Here is a 25125-nt window from a genome sequence, read left to right on the forward strand (position 1 = left end):
GCATAGGCCGCTGACAATTCGTCAGTGTTTCTGTAACAATGTGGCTTATGGATATGGGATAGAGTTGTCAGCCCTAAGCCCTATGATTGCGGTGTAAAGCGTCCATTTGCCATCTGCCATCAGACAACCAACCCTTTGATTGCACGACCTTTGTCTGAGAAGTCCTAACTGTGCATGGTAGTGAGTTGCGCCTGTTTTGGGCCAAGGCATTCCCCCTACTCTAACTATTTATGTCGCGCACCTGACATAGCAGCAGTAGGAACCATTTTTAACGTCTTTAGTTATGACGCAGTGTCGGATCGAGATTCGAACCTATCACCTTCCCGACGACGAGCGGATGCGCTACGTGTTGAGCCACGGTCGCGGGTTTCAAATGCTCCTATATTACACCCTAAATCTAAATAACAGTATGGTTGAGAACAGCTGCACCCAAAGCAAATGTTCCTATATTACACCCTAAATCTAAATAACAGTATGGTTGAGAACAGCTGCAGCCACAGTAAATGCTCTTATATTACACCCTAAATCTAAATAACAGTATGGTTGAGAACAGCTGCACCCAAAGCAAATGTTCCTATATTACACCCTAAATCAAAATAACAGTATGGTTTAGAACAGCTGCAGCCACAGTAAATGCTCCTATATTACACCCCAAATATAAATAACAGTATATAACCTAACCTAACCTAAAATAACTTATCAAAATCCATTTTGAAAATACGACGATTCGCCCCTTAGGGGACGTTGACACGAAAGGGGCTATATCCAAAAAATCAATAGTTAAAGTTTTGGTATAGTCACTTCGTTACAACGCATTTTTTCGTCGTATTTTCACAGTAGCTTTTGGTAGATTTCTATCCTGCCTAGAAAAAGGAGAAAATCTACTGTGAATATACGACGAAATGCTCCTTAAGAGTCGTTTTCTCGAAAGGGACTATACCCGGCCTATACCTTAGTTATAACTAAAAAACTTACCTAAAACCCAAGAATCTTTGTATAAATGGGCAGCTGCCAGAAAAGTATTAATTGCTCCATCTTCATATCTTGTTGAAAAATTATGTCAATTATCAAAAAATGAAAACCAGGATTCAGCAGTTAATTTTTTTAAAAATTACAACTGAATTAATTCAAGAATTCAATTAATTTCATTTGGTTTTTGCAGATGTTCGAAGTAAATACTATATAATATGGTAGCCCCCATAAAAACAGCTGAAATTACAAAATATTAATTTGTTGACTACAACTGACTTAAACCAATGCATGAACTACCTAAATCCCTCTCATTTTTTTAGGTTAATATGAAAACATTCTCTAAAATCCCTAATACAAATATGGATCCATAATTCTCTTGAAGTGAAGTTAAAATCTGAATTTGTTAAATCAATCTTAAAAATAGATCTACTTGTCTACTTGACTCTATTCTAAATATTCTTAAATTTTTAATACTTACCTTTCATATGTATTAAAAAACAAAGAAATGACCTGAAAAGAAAAAAAAACAATATAATTTGATATAAGTTAAAAATAATATATTATGAAATAAGTTTGAAATATTTACCATGTCTTCTTCTGGATATTTTGTACACATAACAAAGCTGATATTTATATCTAAACAATAAATTTGATTTAACTAGGATATAATGAAATGGGCACACAGGCGGCCACTTCCTCCGTTTTTCTACCTCATTTTCTGTGTTTTTATGTAATAAGATAGTATTTAACTAAAGTATGAAAAGTTGATACAACGCTGAAATGTTCCATAAAATTTTAGATTCCAGGTATGATTCTTATATGCAGGCCTTCAGAATCGTGTGACGCATTTATAAAATGTTTAATTATTCCTGGACAAGAAGTGATGCTTTTTTTGCATCTCAAAAAAAAATAATCCTATTTGAGGATCAACAACAAGAAATCTGATATCTTATTCATAGTTGCTAATTGGATGGATGGATAGGGAGAAGGATGGAATACAGACAGAATGGAATAAAAAAGGCATTTTATTAATCAAATATATAAAAATATAGACCTTCGTACACCGGACTTTGGTTACATTTGTATGGAAGTTTCCAGGTCAAGTCTAAATTATGAATAAGTATTACAATAGGTTTAATACAAACTTGGGGACAATTATTGCTATTTAAAAAAATAGGGCTTAGGGGTTGTATATGCAACTTTTTGTAACCAAACCGAAAATAAAAATTAACCAATAAATTTTTTTTTGCCTTTCCTCATTTTAAAGAAACTTTTTTTTCCCAATTCCCCTTATATTTGCAACTGATTTTGTCGGGTGGTAATTTATTTGAAATATTTGAAGTGTAAAGTGAAAATATAAGAAAAGTTTTATTGAAAAAAATGCTCAGCCACCCCACCCCCCTAAAAAAAGTATTATTATAAATTTGAATTTTAATCTGTTAATTTATTTATATGTAGAAAGATTAATTCATTAGTTTTACCTTTAAACTTCAGTAAATTTAAAACATTTGTATTTGTGTTGTTTTGTATGGTATTCAGTTTAATAATTGATATTATCACTAGTCCACTGTAGAATACCTACAAATATGAACAATTTTAACACGAAAAGAGTTTATAACATCATAATTAAACAAGAAAAATCTCCAGAAAATAGAATTAAGTACAACAAATATTTTTCTATTTTAAAAGATATTTTAACAAGGAAGTCAGCATCCAATGAAACTAAAGAACATCATAATTAAGTAAAAATTTCAGGATATGCACCAGGAGTTACAGGAGTACTATCTTGACCAAAATGGGGATAGTGTATTTGATTCCTGAAGCCCCTTTTTAAAGGAGACGAAAAGAAAAAAAAGAATATAAAACAAATTAAATGTGAAAGGGAAAATTGAAACTTTAATTTAGTTAAATTGAGTTGTGAGGATGGTAAAAAAAGTAAAAAAAAAAACAGAAATAAACATTTATATTATGTTAGAGAAATCAGTAAATAATAAGAAAAATGAAAAAAAAAATATATGAAGGAATTTAGAGAAAAATAAAACAAAATTAATATGAAAGTAAAGAGAATAAAAAGGAAAAATAATAAGATAGATCATTGTTGTATATAATTTTAATACCATATTTCAAGTTTTAAAATATCATTGAAGATTAATAAGTAAAGTTTTTATAAAAAGAAAGGAGAAAGAAAAAAAAACATAAAAAGGAAAAAAAAGCAATACTTCAAGCCTTTGTCATTGTATTATTTTTCAAAAAAAAACCCAGAAATTTCTCAATTCAAAATAATATTTTTTTATAGAATGCCACTTTGAGCTTTGCCCTATATTCAACCCTCCCCTCCCCGTCAAAAAACAACACTCCCCTCCCTGCCAAAAGACAACCCCCCCCCTACTTAAAAAAATCACTAGGTTTTTTATGAAATCAATTTTCAAGATCTGTTTATGCACTCAGAACAGTTTTCTCTATTACATATAAAATTAAGTTTTTCCAACAAAAAATCTTTGAGTTTCATACAAAATTGTTTTCTTGACATAACTTTGCTAAAAGTATAAATAACCTCATCATTATTATTATCATTTTCATTTTCAGGATTAGGATTAGTATTAGGAATAATGATTTCATTCCATAACTTTGGTAGATCAGAGTAAGGGAATTTTTTAAATGTCTCAAGTCTAACAAATGGAACATTGTACTGTTGATTATTTCTAAGGACTCTTGTTGTTCTTGTGCTATTTCTAATCCATAAGTTATCAAATGAACATGGAAGCCTATGATTAACCTAATCAAACATAAATTGTAATTTAGAATAGACAATTTGTTGAGTTACAGGAAGAATTTCTAAATTTTTAAATAAAATTGTAGTATGTGCATTATATTTTGAGTTGGTGATTATTCTCAGTGCTTTTTTTTGCTGTTTTACAATTTTATCAAGAGTTGATGCTGCTGCACTTCCCCAAATTGGGGCACAATATGTAAGATGGCTATGGACAAGTGAATTGTATAGAGTTTGCAATGCTTTTCCACCAATAATATGTTTTGCAGCATTTATAGCAAATAATGAGCGTGAAATCTTTTTATTTATCATATCAATATGATATTTAAAGTTTAATTTAGGATCTAGATAAACACCTAGAAATTTAATTGCAGGAGTTTCACTCCTTGAGTTGACATATGAAAGTTTGTGTACCAAATTTGGATCATTTTGGTTATCATTATTGTGATCAAGATTAATACTAATGCTATCAAAGTCAATTGTTGATTTATCTTTTGTAAATATCATAAATTTAGTTTTTGATGGATGTAGACTTAACTCATTAGTTCTAAACCAATAAGTTATTTTTCTTAATTCAATATTAAGAATATCAATAATATCATGAAGGTTTTTACCCGAAATTAAAAAACTGGTATCATCAGCAAAAAGTAATGTAAATAGAGTAGTACATTTAGCTAAGTCATTGATATAAATTAAAAATAGTAAGGGTCCTAAAATAGAACCTTGAGGTACACCTTTGTTAATATATTTCATATCAGACTTTTGATTGTTGATGTAAACAAATTGTTGTCTATTTGCTAAGTAATTTTTAAACCATGTCAATTCTGTACCATTGATTCCAAGCTTAGAAAGTTTGTCCAGCAAGATTCTATGAGAACAGCAATCAAAAGCTTTTTGTAAATCACAAAAGACTCCAACTGTATACTTTTTATCATTACTATTCTTTACAATTTCATTTATTAGATGAAAAATGGGCTGTATGGTTGACTTTTTTTTCTGAAAGCCATATTGATGTTTGTAAATAAGGTTATTTTCATCAAGATATGCAGTAAGTTTATTTGCAACTATTTTTTCAAGAATTTTTGAGAAGATTGGCAAAAGACTTATTGGTCTATAATTAGACATGTTACTTAATAGATCCGATTCTTTTGTTTTAAGTTTGAAAATTGGCAAAACTTTGGCTATTTTGAGCTCATTTGGAATGTTGCCTGACCCCTTTTACATATCAAAATTAAGAAATGGATTAGAGATGGCGTTTATAAAACTTTTGGAGTCCCTATAATTTTCAGTCCAATGTCTCCTCCCTCCCAGCAAAATTTACCGTACCTTTAAATATTGTGACTGTTTTAACATTTTTTCCTGAAAAAGTAAATAATTAACTAAAATTACAATTGATACATTTATAATACTTTTTAAGCAAATTTTTGTTGTTAAAACTTGTAAACAATGTTGAATATAAGATGCATTGTTACTTTATAATTGTTAAAATATGGTTACGACCCTAGAGGCCTCTAGGGCCACTTAAGGTGTGGGATAGGAGTCTCGCCCTCCCATTTTTGGGGGGTCATTTATTTGTAGGCTCGTTTATTTTGAGAAGCTACATTGTAAAGGAGAACCATATCGGTTCAGAGGTTAGCAATATCCTTCGATAGATACACATAGACAGACAGACAGACACACACATACACAAATAGAATCACAGATCAGAGTTATTTTAAACTACTTGTTTAATACGGATTGAGAAAGGACTGAGAATTTTATCCCATGATTGTGCCAGAAAAACACAATAATTAATACGCTTTATTATTCACGTCTAGAGTTATTCAACCATTTTTTAAAGGCGAAGCTTTTCTATAATTATGGTCTGTCAGTGTGTAACGGTTGGCTCTTATAGCTCTTACAAGATAATTGACTTGTGTTATTGATTTAAAACATAGCATGATGATTCCTGTAACAGTTAGGTATGATCATTATTAGAAAGTCCATACGTGTATTTAAAACATGCTGTATTTTGTTTGATTAAAATCTTTGAAATAATCTGTTTCTTCAAGTTCTGACATTCTACAAGCGTTATTATTCCTTTTCCATTTATGTAGCTAACTTCCATTGGATGTTGTCATCCATAATCTACATTATGAAAGTTAAAATCTAGACCAAATATATACAAAATGCACGGATTAAACATGAATATACAGATAATGTGCGCGCATTGAAGTTTACGCTCTAATAATACTTATCAGCATTGACAATGCTATGAGACATGAGCCAAAATCGAAAAAACAAGGATTACAATATCCGAGATTCCAAAATATAGAAAGTGAACAGCAGATGTAAGGAATTTTTGTTTCCTTTTTATCCCCCCACCCAGGGGCGTCCAAGCTTTTTTTTTGGGGGGGGGGTAAATATTTTTTAAGGGGGGGGTAATTCGTTTTTTTGGGGGGTAATCGCCCCATTACCCCCCCCCCCTTGGACGTCTATGCCCCCACCCCCATTTACCCCTATCTTGGGGGTGCCCTAGGCACCCGCAACCATTTAGGAGGGGGTATTTACCCCCCTAATCAATTTTGGGGGAGGAAAATGTCAGCCGTTTGAAAATTTTAAGTAAAAAAGGACCTAAATACTAAGGTTGTTAAATAAAAGGGTGAAGGAAGCGAAAATTGACTTTGACTCACTTACAGTCGGAAATTTATTATCAAACAGGGGACATCATGCTCAACATTTTTTAGCCCTCTAGCTCTAATAGGAGCTGAGATAACAGGTGGGGGGGGGGGGGTAGACTGACTGATAAAGGTTCGGCTAGAAGCCTGACTGTTAAGGATTAAGATTGAAAGATTTTTAGAAAGCATTCATCTCTAGAAATGCAATTATAAATTTAGATACCATAACTGACTTTTTCTTAAATATTAGTATTCTTTTCTTTTCTTCGTATTCTTTTTTTTACATATTTTTGCCACGCACTGTACGGTTGCTACAATCTATTTTATAATAAGCTATATTTACCAAAAATATTTTTTTCGCCGCTAGATGGTGTTAATTTTGTCAATTTCTCTTTGGAGGGTGGTGGTACCCTCCCCAAAATAGTTACAAACCTTTCCGGGACCTATGAGAAGCTACCCGGTTAAGGAGAACCCGATCGGTTCAGCAGTTAGCGAGATCCTTTGTTATACACAAACACACGAAGAAACAGACAGACATACTTTTTCTACTTTTTATTATACAGTGTGTTTTTTTTATGAGAACTTTTTTGAAAGCAATTTTACCCCACTTATGGTTATCAGAATTTAATGATTAATGGCTTATTTTCTTCGTTTGTTAAGACAATTAATAGAACAACAACAAATTTTTCAGTTTTTATTTAAAAAGTACAGTAAAATCAAAAATTCAAAAATTAGGTGTCAACATCTAAAATGGTTTTAGCGCATTTTTCTTATGCTCAAATAATCAAACTTTTGCAGGATTGGCTGCTAAACACTTCAAAGTTGAGATATAGAGCTAAAAATGTATACAGATACTATTAGGGACATGTACTAGAACATATCAAAGTTTTAAGGTCATATCTCAACCAGGGAGGGAGTACTGGCCCCCCAAAGTCGACTACAGAAAATCCATTTTTTTAAAGAAAAATGCGCTAAAACCATTTTTATATGTTGACACCTAAGTTTTGAAATATAGATTTTACTGTACTTTTAAATAAAAACTGAAATATTTTTTTGTTGTTCTATTAATTGCCTTAAAAAACAAAGAAAATAAGCCATAAATCATTAAATTCTGATAACTATAAGTGGGGTAAAATTGCTTTCAAAAAAGTTCTCATAAAAAAAACACACTGTATATTGATTTGAAAAATCATCTTCTTTTTAGTAGCAAGTGTACTATACACTTTTTTCATTATTCAGTTATAGATTTCTAATAATTAGGCTTATTTATAAGTTATTCCCCCTCTTCAATAGTTTTAAAAGCGAAGCTTTTCTATAATTCGGGTCGGTCCATCCGTACGTCCGTCCGTCCGTAACGGATAGCTTTTTTAGTTAATTTAGGCATGTTAGAATTGTCCTATCGATTTCAAATTTTGCATGGCGATTCCTTTAATAGTTAGGTACGATTTAGAAAGCGTAGCAACTCTATAATCATTATTAAAATGTCCGTACGTCCATTTTAAACATGTCGATTTTTTTACTTTTTAACAACAAATTTTTATGTGATCTAATCATCCGATTGATCTGATTTTTGTTATATTGATTCTTGGGACACCAAAGTATAATGTTATAAGAGAAACAACTCTATAATCAAGTCCTAAAAATGTAAGTATGTCAAATGTCCATAAACATTATCCTGTATAAAGCAGTTTTTAAAAGCGAAGCTTTTCTATAATTAGGGTCGGTCCGTCCGTACGTCCGTACGTCCGTCCGTCCGTCCGTAACGGATAGCTTTTTCCGTTAATTTAGGCATGTTAGAATTGTCCTATCGATTTCAAATTTTGCATGGTGATTCCTTTAGTAGTTAGGTACGATTTAGAAAGCGTAGCAACTCTATAATCATTACCAAAATGTCCGTACGTCCATTTTAAACATGTTGATTTTTTTTACTTTTTTAACAAAAAATTTTTATGTGATCAAATCATCGGATTGATCTGATTTTTGGTATATTGATTCCTGGGACAACAAAGTATAATGTAATAAGCGAAGCAACTCTATAATCAAGCCCTAAAAATGTAAGTATGTCCATAAAAATTATCCTGTATCAAGCAGTTTTACAACAAATTTACTTACAATTTTGCTTTGACTCTTATAAATTTATATTATGATAATTAAGTTCTAACAATATACAAGTGTTAATGTCCGCTTGTCCTCCCTTTTCAGTGCTTCGCTTTTATGGATGTTGTCATCCTTGTTACTTTACAAATTTACTTACAATATTGATTCGACTCTTATACATTTATATTCTGATTATTCAGTTCTGACACTATATAAGTGTTAATGTCCGTTTGTCCTACCGTTTCAGTGCTTCGCTTTTATGGATGTTGTCATCCTTGTTATTATTTGAATACTGAAAAACTGAAAAACTGAAAGAACAATAAGTTACAGTGCAGTAAATTTGGTGGATTTGTTGACAGATTTTTACACAGCCTATAAAGATGGCAAGTTTATAAAATCATAAAATAGAAAAAAAATGTAGGTACATTAATAGTTATTTATTGCATCGTATTATAAACAGTTTTCAGCAGATATTTAAATAAAAAATATAAGATTAAATCCCTTTGGCTAGAAAAACTGGTATTAATTTTATGATTTTTATTTTAATATTCGTGGAAAATTGTATGTAATACGATTATACAGTTTTTTCAGAGTGGCTTAGAACCAGTTCTAATCCAGCGGATATTAATCGGTTCGAAGACATTCTGGAAATATCTATATCTTATAAATAATTAATTCTAAAATAATTGTTCTATGTGTATAATGTCAACCCTTAAAGGTTTAATAAAAATCAATTACTGCTATTATAATGCATGGCTCTATGTTAATTTAAAACAAATTACCCTAAATCATGGACAAAGGGAGTGTTAACAACCCCATAGAAATATAAAATCTGTAGCCTTTTTATCACCAATTAAAAAGGAAGAGAACGCTCGATAATTGAGGGAATATTTAAAATAAAACACGGACAAACAGACTGACCATTAATTATACAGTCGCTGCGCTACTAAAAAATCCCTTATTTCATATTTGCTTGAACTAATTCCCCACATTAGGCACACTTATTAAATTTAACCAACCAAAGAATTTTTTATCCAATCTTAACCAGACAAATGTCATCTAGCTAAAAAAGATGCGTAGATTTCATTTCTGGCAACCAGAAAATCCGCAGAAATCGAATTCATGAGATCCAAAAAAGTTTCATTAAAAAAAACCTTACACCAAAAATAACAAACAATAATTATAACGACGACTTAGTTTCTTTTTCCTGTTTAATACGAATATTGAAACTAATTTTCAGGCATGCATGTTTGTTGGTATAGTACTTTTTTTAGAAACCAAAATACAGACATATATAAAACTACGAAATTGTATATTAGTCACTAGAAAGATTATATTTTTTTTCTTGCTTTAAAACAACTTTTTGTACATAAAAACCCGTAATGTCTTCATTATTGACACAAACATGCATGCTGTATAGTTTTCAAAAATTTAGTCAAATAAAATACCTGATTAGAATACAAAGCAAGAAATAAAGGTTATCAACTCCCTATGAGCTTTTTGTGTTAAATAGAATTATTAATAAGAATAAAAGGGTTTCAAAAAAAAGTAAAATAACAAAATGTTAGGTGAATTGTTAATATTAAATCAATCAAAAAATGTTTTACATTCTTATAATTAATTTCAATAAAACATATATATGCTCAATAAAGGTTATTTATAATTATGAATTATACCAGACTAAAATATAAAAGGGGAAATAGTTTATGAAGACGACACAAAATGATTTTAAAAATTACTTATTTTTATCTTTTTTTTTAATTTTTAACAATTTTAATGTTTTTATTATGTAAATATATAAAGTATTATTCAAACTTAAAGGATTTAATCTTTTTCTTTGTAATTTATATGTCAAAACAGTGTAAAAATGAAGTTCTTAATTACGAATTTTCAAATCATTAGATTTTAATACAATTTATTAAAGAAATAAAGAATAATTTCAACAAAAAAAATTGCTACAAAAAGGCTTACTGTATTATTAAACTGACTTAATTGTATAATTGCATTTATTTTGTTTATTTACCTTGAAAAATGAGTGTTTAAGTGCTGCATTGGTTAAAATCAAACCTAAAAGTGCTCTTTATTCAGTGACAGAGTGAAAAAATATATACCTTGTTTTATAGTTTTTGATCTCTTTTTTTATATATTTTTATCTGATATGTATATCAAAATTTAAAAGTATCTATTTCATTAGATATTCATACTTTGCTAAGACGTCTTTGTTACTTTTTGCACTATATTTGCTCTAAAAAGGATTCTTTATCTGACTTTTACATTTAAAATGAAAGATTTTATGCCAATTTTTGTGTTGACTGTAGAAAAAAATAATTATTTTGTTTATATGCAATTTTCTATAATAAAATGTGAGAAATGCCTTTTTTCACATGTAGGGCGAAAAAAGTAACACTGAAAATATTTTTTACGTCTTAAGCATGTCCTAAACTCAAAGATAATAAACTTTCATAAAAGATTTATTTCAGAATATGTCATTTAGGGCATAAAATTAATTTTGCAAATTAACATTGCAAATGTTTGCCAATAACTTTTAAAAATGATTTCTGCGGATTTTCTAATTTACATGGGTGTTTTCTACACATTTTCCCCTTTCTAAAAATACCTTCCTCATAAAGATTGGCTTCCGGAAAGTATATACTTTTCCAAAATGATATGTGTAGGGAAATCAAATATTGACCAACAATATTCAGAGAGAAAGAGGGCAATACAAATTAATGGAATAAAAATAAAACAAGGATGACAACATCCATAAAAGTGAAGCTCTGAAACGGCCGGACAAACGGACATTTCACTTGTATAATGTCAGAACTAATGTAAATGTATAAGAGTCAAAGCAAAATTGTAAGTAAATTTGTTGAAAAACTGCTTGATACAGGATAATTTTTATGGACATACTTACATTTTTAGGACTTAATTATAGAGTTGCTTCGCTTATAATATTATTGTTGTTCCAGGAATCAGTATACCAAAAATCAGACCAATCGGATAATTAGGTAACATACAAATTTGTTGTTAAAAATGTAAAAAAATCAACATGTTTAAAATGGACGTACGGACATTCTGGTAATGATTATAGAGTTGCTACGCTTTTTAACTCGTACCTAACTTCTACAGAAATCACCATGCAAAGTTTGAAATCGATAGGATAATTCTAACATGCCTAAATTGACGAAAAAAGCTATCCGTTACGGACGGACGTACGGACGGACCGACCCTAATTATAGAAAAGCTTCGCTTTTAATTATTCTATATCTCCTTCTTCCCCCAATATTGTTACCAACCACCAAAAGCAGTTAGGGAGGGGACATTGGGCTGTTTATTATACTAGTTTTTTATTAAACTTAGATTGGTTGGTTCATTAAGTTGAGTGTCCATACGATTCAACCACTTACTGTAATTTACAGAAGGGATAATTTTTGGGATGTATATCAATTTATTAGCTATTGTCTAATTCCTTTAGATCACTGAACAAATAGGCAGATTTATATTTTATCCCCAATTATTGTATTCCTGTATCCATGTCTCCAAAATAATAATAATAATAACAACAAATAAACTCAGGGATCTAAAAGAATAAGCCAATAGTAAAAAATTTATGTACATTCCCAATTGTTTGAAGCAAAATTATCCCTTCTTTAGATTACTATTAGTGGTTCAAATGTTTGGACTCTCAACTAAATCAAGCAACCAATTAAAATTCAATAAAGTCCCATAACGAATCAGTAAACAATATAATAAAACTTTGGGGACTAGTATAAAACAAATCAACATTCCCTCCCTCCCTGCATAAACTTTCCTTTATTTACTTAACAAATAAATAGTTAAATGTATTACTAATTCTTATTCATATTTGCTAAACAAGGACGAAGATCACATATATTGAGCTTTTAGAGCGCAGTAATTTGTCAGACATCAATTTGACATTGAAATAGAGAAATTGGAGATGGTTGGGGCACACTCTAAGAAATTGACATGACGATTTAACAAATCAAGCCTTGACTTGGAATTTCAAAGGAAAGATAAAACGAGGTAGACCAAAAACAACCTGGGGGAGGGAACGTAAACTGGAAGATAAGAAAATCTCACCTCTGAGCGATGCCTCAAGTTGTGACAAATCCAAAGAAGATTGGAGAAACATTGTGCGTGGCCTATGTTCTAATAAGAACAAAACGGCAATGTTGTAAATAAAATAGTACATTACATAAAGGACGTCAAAGTTTCTTTTTTGAGGAGGGAGGGGGGGGGGGTGTGAAGCCACTAGTAAAAGATAATTATGGTATTGATATTTTAAGTTTATTTTAAGGATTTTTTAGGTCTGAGATATAAACTTCTAAACACACTCTAAATTTTAGCGAACCTTCTCAGAACAAGATGGGTTCAAAACCTAAAAGTAAACATAGCTGTAGAAACAATTTGTACAACATAATTGTAATTAAATTACTGGTGCATAAATTTTATCTTTTTAATAATCTCCCCCTAACTTCCTGATAAAGTCGTAGAGTAGCTGCGGTCATTCAAAGGCATTAGAGGAAATATAGTTTTTTTTCTCCAGTGTAATATAATTTTTGGAACGGTCCTGGCATTTTCCCTTTTCTGTATGATGAATCATACCAGACAGACGTTTTTACATTGTACACAAAATAGCATACCAGAATATAAGGTAAAGAACGTGTCCTAACTTTTGTGATTTTTTAAAATATAGCTAGGCGATGCTTTTAGTAAGTAGTAAATGTAAAATAATCCATAGATTTTAGATATGCAATCGGTTTTTTTTGAAGACCTCTTATTTTTAAAGTAATTTAAGTTTTTAAAAAATTAAGTTGGTTTTAAGGTACTAAAACGCAACAAAAAAAGAAGAAAAATTGTGAACAAAAATAGTTAGATCTTTAATTTGACACCTTACTTTTTGAATTATGTTGAGTAATTATTGAAAAAAATCTATTTTGCTGAACCCCGATGAATCAAAACGTTGAACTTTGGGAGCTCGTCACGAATGGGTTAAAACAAAATCACAAAAGTTAGGACACATTCTTTAAAAATATTGCAGAATTAAGGGTTTGTACCAGTTTAATTCCTGTCTTTGAAAAATGCAAGGTTTCGATCTTTTTAAGGTTTCTTTGATTTTATTTTAAAAAGTAAATATAATGACAAATTCTGTTAATGACAGTTTAAAATTTTTGTTTTGTTTCGAGGAAACAGCACCAGGTGTAATGTACCAGATTTATATGTTAGGAGGATCAAAGTTATCATAATGATAAATTCACTAAGTGAAAAAGTCTTTGATACTTCCCAGCTATTTATTGAAATATATTTCGGTGGACATTGCACCCTCATCAGTCTTGAGTTTAAAAATCAAATATATAGCACTATATCTGTAATTAAATATTCTTAGTTATTTTGGTTCCTTAAGGTTTTTTTTTATATTTTTGTAGCTACCATGTTATTTAAAGTCCGCCCTTCCGTCTTCAGTTGGTTTCGTGGCTGGTTTTATCTGGTTCTCATAACTAACAAACACCACTTACAACTCTCTCACTTTCTTCATCCGTTAAAATCTAAATGTTCAGCATTTGTTATAAGAATAGCATCTCTATAATAACATCTTAAACATGAAAATAATTTTACCAAATAAAAACCAAATTTTACCAGATAATAGACGTAAGGGGAAAACCTCTCTCAGACATTTAAAACTTCTTATTCCCCCCACCCCCCTTAAAATTAAAATGTTGGACCCCTGTGTCAGATAATACAATGTCTGAAAGGTTGCGTGATTTTAAATTTTTTTTTGTATATTTCAAAAGTTTCGTGATTAGTATATATTATTAGCAATACTTTGTAGTAAACTAGCGGCTACGACGCTTAATGCCTTTAGCAGCACACCAAATATTTTTTTTGTATTTTCTTTTCTAGGGATGGTATCAATAGGAAACTTGGTAGTTATAAGCTTTCCCTATAAATGAGAACCATTTCGGTTAAGGAGATGATTTGCTACATGCACACGGAATTACATATAAGAATTGTTTTAATAGTTGTTTCGACCCCAGATGCCTATAGTAGCATAGTAAAATAGTTTTCTTGTGTTTTATTCTAGGATTCATTCCTCTTACATATAAACATAACCTGGACCTGTAAAAATCTTCAATATAGTGGAGAACCATATCGGACACAGACAGACTGAAGGAACCCAAATGTAGTAAACATTTAATTGCTATTAATAGTAACCATTTCATACTTTACTCAAAATTATTATTGAAAGCGAAGCTTTTCTATTATTAGGGTATGTCCGTACGTAACGGGTAGACTTACCGTTAATTTAGGCATGTAAGAATTGTCATTCTAATTGTCAACTTTTGTTAAACAATGTTATGTGTAATATAATCATTATATTTATCTTAACAATGAATCCAAAGACAATAAGGTACTATGTAAATTTTCGGCGAAGTATCTTTCTAATGAAGTTCCAAAAAGTAAATATTTCCTGAAAAAGAATCCTATATTAACCCAATTTTGCAAAAAATTATATAAAATTTAACTTAGGCTCATCAATGAATATTCTGCTTATTCAGATCCGACATTCCAAAAGTATTAATGTTCGTTTGTACCACCGACTTATTTTAGAGCTTCACTTTTATGGATGTTGTCATTCTTGTTTCTAACAGATATGGTTGAAACGGAAGGTATTGTAAACAAATTTATCACACGCATAATGAATATGAGTTTCCGAAATAAGATACAGGATCTAGTACGAAATAACCTACGCATCAAAGTGTGTTTAATTCTGTGAGTTTTTAATTTCTGTTATATTATTTCTCGTATTCATTTGAATCCGGTGGATAGGAACCGGTTCTCATGAATACGAAAAAACTATGTCTAGCAGCGTATTATATCCAGTTTTCTACGAATATAGAAATGTACAATCATAAGATTAAAACCAGTTTTTTTAGCCGGTGCCTTCGGCACCACGGGGCTAAAAAAACTAGTTTTAATCTTATAATTGTACATTCTATATCCGCGGAAAGCCGTTTATAATACGATACGAGAAATAACTATTCCCGTATCGCTTCGAAACCCATTAATATCTGGTGGATTAGAACGGATTCTCAGCCATACCGAAAAATCATGTATAGTAACGTATTATATCCAGTATCGGATGTTTTGATCTTATAATTGTACATTTTATATCCGTGGAAAGGTGTTTATTAATCGATGCGAGAAATATCTATTGTATCCTCGTTTAATCCTATTATATAAAGTAGTAAGGCTTTATTTGTCTGTAATTAAATATTTCGATAACTACTGAACCAATTGAGTTCTCCAATTTATGGAAGCTTAACATAGGTCCTGAGATGGGAAATAACTGTCATTTCATCTTTGATTACAAAAATCAGCCGAATATCACGTCTGACGTACAGATGGACGGACGGACATTCATTTGGAATTATAGAGTAGCTTCGCTACTAAAAAGCTTTGCTTTTAAATGATATAAAGCTCTAATAATCACGAATGATTTTTTTTGATTTTTCATAAATTGACTGCCACGTATACAAAAACAAGGATGACAACATCCATGAGTAGCGAAGCTCAAAAAAATCAACCGTTACATACATAATTATAGGAAAGCCTCGCTATTCTTTTGTGTGTGTGTCTGTTTGTCTTCCTCGGCCGATATGGTTCTCCTTTACAATGTAGATTCTCATAGGTTCTCATAGGTTACAAAAAATAAGGGATGGGTGTGTCAACTTCCACCCCCGCTCCCCCCCCCCCCAAGTGCCCCTAGAGGCATTTAGGGACTTTTTACCAATTATGAAGTATAAAGAAGTCACATTTGAAATTAATTTAGTTAACAATTACCCTTTTTTCAGAAAATATGTTTAAACAGTCACAACATGTAAAGGTACTGTACATCCCCTGAAAGTGAGAAGATATTGAACTTAGAATTATACTGATCCCCTGCAAAGTTTCGTTGGCTTAAAAACTTGGAGGCTTTTGTTAAATCTTAAAAATTTTTTACAAATGTCCAAAAATTTTTATCTGTAATTTTAATGAAAAGAAGGGGTAACCATGGTTGTAAACCAGTTAATTCTTCATTGGCTTATTCGTCTTTTCTGGCATTCTAAGTGAAAGAGTCCATTGTTTAATTGGTTTGATTTTTTTTCTTTACTTACAATTACAATATTATATGTAAGTGAAACTTCTCTAAAATCGAGTCCTAAGTTTTCTCTATGGTATCCCGTATTTAAACAGTTTTGAATCAATTTTGTTTAGTCTAAATAATGGAAATTCAGCTTATCAAGTTTTTACACTCTACAAGTGTCTATGTTAATTAGTTTCATTTGAGAGCTTCGCTTATATGGATGCTGTCTTCCTTGTTGAAATATCTTTCCGGGATAGGAAGATATTAGTCCTACGTATATCTATTTTCTAGTAATTTTCTATTTGATTGTGGTGTTAATAATATGGTTCTGCAGCCGCGACTAAGCCTTAAATTAAAACCCGTTTGGATGCTTTGAAAAACTTGTGGAAAAGATGGATTGACAAGGTCAGGTTTAGACTTCAATACGATTTTTTGAAATTCTAAATGGTTCATGTGTATTTTTAGAGAAAATTACTTTTTCTAGTCATAGCGGTCAGACCACTCCTTAGCCGCTTTTTAGCGGCCAGCCGCTAAATATTAAAACAGCTGTAGAGCGGCCAATTTTGCAGCTAGGATGACCAAATTTTAGGACGAACTTTTATTTTCCATAACAAAAAAATTACTTTTACAGATCATCGCCGAAAAACGGCAAATAACGGAAACCGCCATTTTCGGCGGTTACGGCGGTAAAACGGCGGTTGGCGGCGCCAATTAATATTTTTATCTGTTTACTGTTGCCAAAAAAATTTTTAGGCCTCTAGCTGTAATAGAAGCCACGATATTCATTATATATGTCTGTAGTAAAAGCCGGACAAAAATCGGTCATAAAGTCGGTCAGGGAGCGGTCAAACGGTCATAACACCACTTTTCTCAGAAGGTCATTGATATCTAAGTATTCACCAAAAATTTTTTAGGTTTTTACCTTATAAACAAAAGTCATAATGTAGAAATTAAGATTTATTTAGAATTTTTTTCTAAATTTGGTTCCACCTAACCGACTTTGACCGGACGCCACTACCGACACAGACCAGATATCCTTATAAGATCAACTCTTGCCGACGTATAATTACTAAACTTAAAAAGTCATGAAGTAACAACTCTCTATCTTACCTACAAAAAAAATGACATTGAAAAAACAGAGGGGGGGGGGGTCAATATGACCCCCCCCCCCCGATCTGTAAGGGTTAAAATGTTTCATATTTGTAGGTATTCTTAATTGGGCTAGTGATAGTATCAATTATTCAACTGAATACCATACAAAACAACACAAGTACAAATGTTTCAAACATACTGAAGATTAAAGGTAACACCCTTGTCTTCCCACGTAGAGATGAATAAGCGTAACAAAAAGTTTTTAGGCATTTTTCAAAATCAAGATTTTTTTTGTTGGCGGTAGGCTGTGCATTTTTTCCTCATAACGTTTATAACTATTTTATAAGGTTTATAACTATTTTGGGGGAGGGTACCACCACCCTCCCAAGAGAAATCACAATAAATCGAATTTTTTTTCCCCTCGAATAGAGACTCCTACGTAACATTGCAAAGTATCGTAGCAATTTGATAGAGACTCCTTCGCAACATTGCAAGATATCGTATTATTTTTTTAAAACATCAAACTATTAAAGTGCCACTAAGGGCCTTTAGGGGCGTAGCCGCTAGTACTCAATAAAACAAGTGCAATTATAAGGGAATTAGAAAAAAAAGTTTCTCTCAAATGAGGAATGACAAAGTTTTTAAATTAGTTTAGGTTTGGTTACAAAAAGTGGCATATTCAACCCCCCAGCCCCAATTTATTAAAAAGGCAATCACTGTCTCCAAGCTTGTATTAAACATATTGTAATAATTACTTTTCATTTAGATTTGACCTGGAAACTTCCCCACAGATGTAAGCAAAGTCTGGTGTACGAAGGTATTATTTTTTTTCTATATTCCATCAAAAAGGGCCTTTCTATTAATTCTGTCAGTCCATCCATCTTTGGTTTGTTTCAAGCAAAAACTGCATAAGAATCATACCTGGAATCTAAAACCTGGTTAAATACTATCTTAAAAACACAAAAAAATGAGATAGAACAAGAGTGACAACATTCATAGAAACGAAGCTCTGAAATGGTATGATATACGAACATTAAATCTTGTAGAGTGTCAAAACTGAATATACAAAATATAAATATACAAGTTTTGACAAATTATACATAAATTTGTTGCAAAACTTCTTAAATACAAAATACTGAATAATATTGTACCTTATTGTAATATGGATTAGTACTTCAAAAATCAGATCAATCGAATGCTTATATTACATAAAAAACTGTAAAGTTAAAAATCAACTTGTTTAAAATGGACGTTCGGACATTCTGTTAATGATCATAGAGTTGCTACGCTTTCTAAATAGTACCTAACTACTACAGGAATCATCATGCAAAGTTTTAAATTAATAGGACAATTCTGACATGCCTAAATTGATGAAAAAAGCTATCCCTGACGGTCGGACGTACAGACAAAACGGAGAAAGGGACCACCTGTACCCTCTTCATTGTATCTTAGATAATTTAATTTATTGTTTAGATATAAATATCAGCTTTGTTATGTGTACAAAACATACAAAAGAGGACTTGGTAAGTATTTCAAACTTATTTTATAATGTATTTTTTTAACTTGCATATATATTTCAAATTACCTATATTTTTTTCCTTTTCAGTTCATTTCTTCGTATTTTAATGTATATGAGAGGTAAGTATTAATGTCGCGGCTGTCCACTGCACTGATCAGCCGTCTTAGGACATATACCGATTCAATGATTTATTGAAATCTATAAATACAGTTGGACATCTGCAAAAAATATTAACATAATTAGTTACATTTTAATACATTTCATATAAAAATAAAAGAATAAAAAAATACTTCTTTTTTAGAAAAAAGAAAATAAATTTTGCATCCACAAACACTTTAGTGTTGCTCATTTAAAGCCAAAAGTAAAACTTTGGTTTAAAAATATTATTTTTTCTAAAATAAGAAAATTACAGTCATTAAAATGTTTAAGAGCATGGAATTTTGTTGTAAAATATCAAATATTATATTACCTGATATGCAGCCTGATAGTTTCAATATCTGGTATCCGGCTGGAAATTGAAAATGGCCGGATATCCGGCCCAACCCTAGTTAAAATAAATAAAAACACTCGTACCTGCTTTGAGAAATCATAAAGCCCCCATTCCACTGCCAAAAGCATTCACATAGCACAACACAATACATTTTGTCTTAGTAATGAATCTCCACTTTCCATTCAAAACAAACATAACCAACCTCATGCTCTACAAACCAAACATGCGCCTAAAAACACACACACAAAAAGTCATCTTTATTTGAACTCAACTCAAAGGACAAACACTTACCTTTCTAAACTCCCTGAGAAATTTTCTCTTTTTCTGATAACACACACAATGACCATGACAATTAAAAATTCAAGAAGATTAGAGTCAAGCAGACAAGTAGATCCATTTTTAAAATCGAAGCTACTCTATTATTTGAAATGTCCATCTGTCCATCTGTCTGTCCGTACATCCGTCTGGAACGGATAGCTTTTTTCTTAAATTTAGGCATGTTAGAATTGTCCTATGGTTCAAAAAGTATGTCCTTCAAAAAATCCTTATTTAAGCAGTTTTGTAACAAATTTTCATACAATTTTGTTTTAACCAAATAGGCATTGTTACAAAAGGTCTGCCCCTACATAAGATCTAATACTACAAAAGGTCTACTCAACAAAAGGTCTACCCCTACAAAAGATCTAATCTTACAAAAGGTCTTATCCAACAAAATTGATATTCATAGGTGGGTTAGGTTAGGTTATATGATTCTGGCTAGTTGGCCATGCATATTGAAGGATAGACGTTTATGCCTAGCAGCAGTGCTCAGCCCCCTATATGTATGTCTGTATAGTGTATATTAATTTTGTGAGATTAGACCTTTTGTAGGAGTAGATCTTTTGTATGGGTAGACTTATTGTAGAGTATATCTTTTGTAGGTTTAGACCTTACTGCTGTATCCTGGTTTTCATTTATTGATAATAGTTATTATTTTTCAACAAGATATGAAGATGCAGCAATAAATCTTTTTCTGGCAGCTGCTCATTTATCACAAATAATATAAAATCATGTTAATACCAGTTAGGGTAAAATTAATTTTTGTTTCAAAATTTTGTTTTGTATTGAGATTTAGGGTGTAATATAGGAGTATTTACTTTGGGTGCAGCTGTTGTCAACCATACTGTTATTTAGATTTAGGGTGTAATATAGGAGCAATTACCTTGGGTGCAGCTGTTGTCAACCATACTGTTATTTAGATTTAGGGTGTTATATAGGAGCATTCACTGTGGCTGCAGCTGTTCTCAACCACACGGTTATTGCCGTGGATCCAATTCTAAGGTCAGTGTTGAAGCTCTTTATGGTGCCTTTAAAAAATGACGTCACACAATACAATTAATGACCAATGATAGGCCAAAACATAGACTTAATTACCAATTGTAGGCTACTATGATATAATTTTATATAGGCACTATAAAAAGATTCTTAGTGTTAGAAATTTGAATTAATGGACATTGCTTTGAAGCCTAAATTAATAAGCAGAATTTAACCAATAACTGTATAAGCATAGAATTATAATCCAAACAACTGCCTGCCCCAAGTGCTAGAGACCCTTTTCGTCTGCGAGCAAATTTTTTGCTTTTCTTCTGGGCTGTCATTCCGACGGTTTTAGCTAATTCATTCAAAATCAGGACAGGGTCCCCGCCCTGTCAGTGGAGTTATATATAGCTCATGCCCCCTCTATTATTTTACCCTACGTAATTGATGATAATTACATTTTAATATTTGCTTAAAATGCTTTAATGATTATATGTAAAATCTTAATGAAATATAATTTGTTTTTAGCCTAATCTATAACATATAAGTAATTATTTTAGGAACCATGGCCTACTTCGTAACAGTTTGAGTAAGTAATTTTTTTTCTTTTTAAATATCAATAGATATAATATATCTAGATAGTTCATCTGAACCCATTTTATATACGAGATACTGGCGACATTATTTGCGACGAAATTTTTCGACTATATTATTTTCAGAAGGCTAACTTTATTCTAAGAAATTCAACTATTCATAAATATATGTTTGTTATATGCTTCACATTATACAAGGGAAAATTATTTACACGAATTAATTTTGCCAAGAAAAGCTTTATCCTAAGATATCCAACAATTTATAACTGACTCATAATTTGAACGAAATGATAAATTGTTGCCCTTTTGTACCAAGATCTGTAAAATGTTAACCAAATGAGATGTCTTAAATGTACTTTTAGTATTCTCCAAGAAGCTGGTTATCTTATTATCATACATCATATTATGATATCTTATTTTTTATGGTCGATGGAAGGTTCCTGAATTTAGTTTTTCATTTTAGGTTTAAATTTTGTAGATACAAAAGTTTATCAAGTTTTAAATGCAATTAGGTAAGTGTATTTTTTATTAGTTTATGAACAATTGGTATAACTAATAATATAATCTAAGATTATTGTCAGCTGACTTTAATTTCTGAAAATATTACGATAGTCTTTCCATTATGGCTTAGAAACCCATTAATTCCCGCTGGATTAGAATCCTACTGAAAAATCATGTATATGTTGTATAACAGACAATTTTCCAGGAATAATAAAAGGACAAATCATAAAATTAATACCTTTTTTGTTAGCACGGACCTTCGGCCCCTCGGGTCTAACAAACCTGGTTTTAATCTTATAATCTTTTTCTTTTAATATCCATATAGCTGTCCATAATATGATGCAATAAATAACTATTGCAAATTTCAGTGACACCTACACCTCAATGAAAGCAAACCAGAGTGAAGCATATAATCCTGGAGGAACTGAAATGATTGAAACTAAGGTATATATCAAAACTAGCGGCTACGCCCCTAGAGGCCTCTAGTTGCACTTGTTAAAGGGGGATTTGAATTGATAGCCCATTTTTTTTTATTTAAGAATAAAGATACAAAATGTAGGGGTATTTTTTGAGTTGCGCGTGGTATACTCCCCCAAAATTGTTATAAACCTTCCCAGGACCAATGAGAAGCTACCCTATAAAGGAGAACCACATCGGTTTAGATGTTAGCTAGATCCTCTGGTACAAACAAACATACAAACATCCTGTTACTTTATTATACGGATTGTATGTAGAAAATGAACAACAGAAAGATAAATAAATAAAAATACTTATATGTTTAGCAAGGGTGAAAACATGCATCCATAAGTAGAAAAGCACAGATATTTTAAAACTGCTGGAAACTGATCGACTGAAACAGACAAACAGAAAAGAATAATTTTTGAGTTGATGCGCAAATGGCATAGGAATCTTCACCAAACATTTCAGCTTTATATCTCAAATACAAGGCGAAAAATTTCCCAGTAGCCATACAGATGGACAGATGTGAGTTATAGAGTAGCATCGCTACTAATAAAAATGATAATAGATTGTTGAGAATTCCAAGATATAAAATAAAAATTTTTTATCTCAATATTTTGCTTTTAGGCAACAAATGATATAACTACAGATACAATACATTCTATAACATTTGAGGACATTTTAGGTAAATATGTCATTTTATTTATTTAGAAAAAGGCAAAAGGAAATAAAGGAATATGGTTATGTTATTATTGATATTAAGATAAAAAATGAAAATTTTTCTATTGAAACTTGCACATTTACATTTTTAAAGATTTGGTGCCTGAAAATACTCCAATAGCATTAAAGATGGATGTACAAGGTTATGAATGTAAGGTAAACAATTAAACCCCTTTTTTGTTCATCAACATTTTACCATTTTTTTTTGTTTTATTTCCTTATATCATTAAATGTATTATTTTTAATAGGCCCTTCAAAAGTTTTTATCATTGAAAGAAAAGAAGCATTTTATACCTTACATTTTCATAGAGGTAAAAATTAAAATATTTATTCTATCAATAAATAGTTAATTAATATAAATATTATCTTACAATAAATGGGATTCTTTGTAATAGAGTATATGAACTTTATCAACTTTCTTACCAATCCTTGTAAAGCAGAACTCTTCTGTAAAAATAGCTCTAAATACTCCAAGTAACTCTAATGTAATAAGTAAACTATTTATATTTTAGTTAGTATTAATTTGTATAGAAATATATTGTCCTGGTTATAAAACTGAATTTCTTAAAGGATTAAAAGAGTCAGGTCAGTTTTTAAAACCAATTATAAAACATTTAATCAATAATTCATTTCTTAGATATTTCTTAAAGAGTTTTGTTAATATTTCTGAAAGATTTTTTGTTTTTTAGGTTATATACCCTACATACCATTTATAGTATCATATGAGGTAATTTATTGCTAGTTGCAACAATACTTGACTTTTTAAGAATTTTTTATACTTGTTTTCTAACTCAGTGATTTTAGATATAAACAATTATTTTCTTATTTAGCATTTGGAAGTCAACTGCCCATTCAATGCTTTTTTTGTGCACAAAGATGCCATATTTCCTCTGCATATACTACACAAAATAAATAATGAATTTGATGAACTTTAGAATGCTTATTACCTACTGAATATATCGAATAAATCTGGATATTTCTTACATGTGATTATTTTATTCAATACTAGCGGCTGTGCCTCTAGAAGCATCTATGGAATTTAAGATGCCCCCCCCACATAATTTTGTTTTTAAAAAAATCTAAAAAAATTATCCCTAGAAATTTATTCTAGGGATGATTTTTATTGGGAGGGTGGAGGTATCCTCCCCCAAAATAGTTATAAACCTTCCCTTCAAAGAAACTACACTGTTAAAGAGAACCATATAGGTTCAGCGGTTAGCAAGATCCTTCGCTACAGATAAAAAAACTTACTACTTTATATAAGTAGAGGCCTCTAGGGGCACTTGAGGAGGGGGAAGTTAAATTTGATAACCAAATTTTTAATTTAGATAATTTTTTTCGGGTGGAGATTTTTTCTAGGGGCGATTTCTCTTGGGAGGGTGATACCCTCCCCCAAAATAGTTATAAACCTTTCCAGCACCTATGAGAAGCTACCCTGTAAAGGAGAACCCAATAGAACATACACACAGACAAATAGACAAATATACATCCTGTTACTTTATTATAAGGATTATATTATATTATGCTTTTTTATGTGAAATACATAAATTAAATATTTTATTTATTTCAATAGGTGATATTAAAACAAGGATGACAACATCCATAAAAGCGAAGCACTGAAACGGTAGGACAAACGGACATTAACACTTATATAGTGTCAGAACTGAATAATCAGAATATAAATGTATAAGAGTCGAAGCAAAATTGTGAGTAAATTTCTTTAAAAACTGCTTGATACCGGATAATGTTTATGGACATACCTACATTTTTAGGCCTTGATTAAAGAGTAGCTTTGCTTATAACATTATACTTT

At 30.9% G+C, this 25125-nt stretch overlaps 3 protein-coding genes across 3 annotated transcripts; 2 read left to right on the plus strand and 1 right to left on the minus strand.

Annotated features, from left to right (window-relative positions):
• Nucleotides 1-462: 462 nt before the first annotated feature.
• On the minus strand, nt 463-12649 carry LOC145314841 (uncharacterized). The gene is made up of 6 exons (XM_080154921.1): nt 12598-12649; nt 2027-2077; nt 1559-1608; nt 1451-1482; nt 976-1043; nt 463-527 (listed from the first exon to the last, which is right to left on the minus strand). The coding sequence occupies exons 1-6, from the start codon at nt 12647-12649 to the stop codon at nt 463-465; spliced, it is 318 nt and encodes a 105-aa protein (XP_080011047.1).
• Nucleotides 12650-16374: 3725 nt separating this feature from the next.
• Nucleotides 16375-20788, plus strand: LOC145314842 (uncharacterized). Its single transcript, XM_080154923.1, has 6 exons — nt 16375-16402; nt 17849-17945; nt 18501-18551; nt 19208-19257; nt 19341-19372; nt 20728-20788. Exons 1-6 carry the CDS (start codon nt 16376-16378, stop codon nt 20786-20788), a joined length of 318 nt encoding a protein of 105 aa, XP_080011049.1. The 5' UTR covers nt 16375.
• Nucleotides 20789-22015: 1227 nt separating this feature from the next.
• Nucleotides 22016-24295, plus strand: LOC145315207 (uncharacterized). The gene is made up of 8 exons (XM_080155247.1): nt 22016-22144; nt 22502-22577; nt 23220-23277; nt 23407-23468; nt 23561-23623; nt 23825-23897; nt 24002-24039; nt 24143-24295. The coding sequence occupies exons 2-8, from the start codon at nt 22518-22520 to the stop codon at nt 24245-24247; spliced, it is 459 nt and encodes a 152-aa protein (XP_080011373.1). The 5' UTR covers nt 22016-22144; nt 22502-22517; the 3' UTR covers nt 24248-24295.
• The last annotated feature ends 830 nt before the right edge of the window (nt 24296-25125 follow it).

Source organism: Acartia tonsa, chromosome 3, assembly GCF_053477335.1.
Source record: "Acartia tonsa isolate MP-2025a chromosome 3, ASM5347733v1, whole genome shotgun sequence".
Taxonomy (NCBI): domain Eukaryota; kingdom Metazoa; phylum Arthropoda; class Copepoda; order Calanoida; family Acartiidae; genus Acartia; species Acartia tonsa.

Excerpts from the sequence above, each read along its gene's own strand:
- LOC145314841 (XM_080154921.1), bottom strand. The coding sequence starts at position 12,649 with ATGTTTCTCCAATCTTCTTTGGATTTGTCACAACTTGAGGCATCGCTC. Across the intron at positions 2,078-12,597 it reads ACTTGAGGCATCGCTCAGAG|ACTTGACCTGGAAACTTCCA; the intron begins GTGAGATTTTCT and ends TTCATAATTTAG. Across the intron at positions 1,483-1,558 it reads AATATCCAGAAGAAGACATG|GTCATTTCTTTGTTTTTTAA; the intron begins GTAAATATTTCA and ends TTTTCTTTTCAG.
- LOC145314842 (XM_080154923.1), top strand. The coding sequence starts at position 16,376 with ATGTTTAAACAGTCACAACATGTAAAG. Across the intron at positions 16,403-17,848 it reads AACAGTCACAACATGTAAAG|GTATTCTTAATTGGGCTAGT; the intron begins GTACTGTACATC and ends TCATATTTGTAG. Across the intron at positions 19,258-19,340 it reads AACATACAAAAGAGGACTTG|TTCATTTCTTCGTATTTTAA; the intron begins GTAAGTATTTCA and ends TTTCCTTTTCAG.
- LOC145315207 (XM_080155247.1), top strand. The coding sequence starts at position 22,518 with ATGAAAGCAAACCAGAGTGAAGCATATAATCCTGGAGGAACTGAAATG. Across the intron at positions 23,469-23,560 it reads TACAAGGTTATGAATGTAAG|GCCCTTCAAAAGTTTTTATC; the intron begins GTAAACAATTAA and ends TATTTTTAATAG. Across the intron at positions 23,898-24,001 it reads TAAAGGATTAAAAGAGTCAG|GTTATATACCCTACATACCA; the intron begins GTCAGTTTTTAA and ends TTTGTTTTTTAG.